The sequence below is a fragment of the Cebus imitator genome, unplaced genomic scaffold (genome assembly GCF_001604975.1).
Source record: "Cebus imitator isolate Cc_AM_T3 unplaced genomic scaffold, Cebus_imitator-1.0 Scaffold181, whole genome shotgun sequence".
Taxonomy (NCBI): Eukaryota; Metazoa; Chordata; class Mammalia; order Primates; family Cebidae; genus Cebus; species Cebus imitator.
This window is the reverse complement of record NW_016107496.1, coordinates 2,828,165-2,829,574: the sequence shown is the minus strand read 5'-3', so window position 1 is coordinate 2,829,574 and position 1,410 is coordinate 2,828,165. Positions and strand designations below refer to the sequence as shown.

At 43.0% G+C, this 1,410-nt stretch overlaps 1 protein-coding gene across 1 annotated transcript in view; it reads left to right on the top strand.

Annotated features, from left to right (window-relative positions):
* Positions 1-1,410, top strand: part of SLC11A2 (solute carrier family 11 member 2) — a 30,626-nt gene that overhangs the window by 10,759 nt on the left and 18,457 nt on the right. Inside the window, exons 6-7 of the mRNA XM_037744660.1 lie at positions 575-645; positions 753-820. Of these exons, the coding sequence (XP_037600588.1) occupies positions 575-645; positions 753-820 (139 nt within the window). The remainder of the gene's footprint in view (positions 1-574; positions 646-752; positions 821-1,410) is intronic.

The window sequence follows — 1,410 nt, the reverse complement described above, 5'->3', positions numbered from 1 at the left end:
TTTTTGAGACAGAGTCTTTCTCCGTCACCCAGGCTGGAGTGCAGTGGTATGATCTTGGCTCCACCTCCTCCATTCAAGCCATTCTTGTGCCTCAGCCTCCCAAGTAGCTGGGATTACAGGCTAATACAGCTAATTTTTGTATTTTTAGTAGATAGCGGGTTTCATCATGTTGGCTAGGCTGGTCTCTAACTCCTGACCTCAGTTCTAGGAACACCTGCCTCAGCCTACCCAAGTGCTGATATTACAGGTGTGAGTTACTGTGCCTGGCCCCTAGATACTATCCATTTAATCCTATCAAATTCTGTCTATCCGTCTAATTCCGTGATGGTAAGACCCATACTTTTCAGCTTTGTATCCTAAGTATGACCTAGTAGACTCTCAAAGTTTTAATGAATGTAATTAAGTTGCTGCTGTTACCCGACATTACCCAAGGCCTGGTTTTCTGCCACTGTCTCTCCCTGAAGTCCTAGCTTCTCCAAGTGTTCTTTATCTGAGGAGCTGTTGGGAAGATAGTGTTTTTCAATGTTTCCTTACTTTCCATCTCTCTGACCTCCATTTCTTGTCTCTGACTTAGGATTCCTCTGTGGGGTGGCGTCCTCATCACTATTGCAGATACTTTTGTATTTCTCTTCTTGGACAAATACGGTAAGGAGAGTGGGAACGGTACGGTCAGGCAAAGGAGCTGCCCTCTATCATGTGGCAGATGGGGAAGTCTGCCTTCTCTGAGCTCACTGCTGTCTTTTTTCCTTTAGGCTTGCGGAAGCTAGAAGCATTTTTTGGCTTTCTCATCACTATTATGGCACTCACATTTGGATATGAGGCAAGTGGTACAGGGTATTCATTAGTTTTTTAAAACAAGTTTCTGTGTGTGTGTGTGTGTGTGTGTGTGTGTGTGTGTGTGTGTGCGCGCGCGCGCGCACGCACGTGTTTAGCTTTTTATTAGAGAAGACAGTAATAATGCTAGTATGGTTCAGTTACATTGTGTGTATCAACAAAAACCCGATTTATCCCTGGGCCAATTTTGAAGGATTATCCATAGCAAAGATAAGTGTGTAGAAAGGCCTGCAGGGACTCCCAGGTTTAAAATGAGTAGATATTTTAGGGCTTTCCAGACTAGATTCCTTGATCCCAAGTTGACCATCTGACAACAGAACAGCCATGGAGAGGGTTAATTAAGGAGGGGGTTGCAGGGTTGTTCTTGGCTGTTAACTTAGAGGAGTTCTGCTTTTGCTTATCCTGGTTTATATTAATTGCAGCTTGAACTTTCCCAATATTAAAACAGTTAATGAATTATGTGAGATATGCTGGATATTTCCTAGTTTGTGCCCCAACCCAGAAACTCCTCAGAGTCACTAACCTTATTTGCAATACTAGCACCTTTCTTTGTACAGTTCCTTTTTTTTTTTTTTT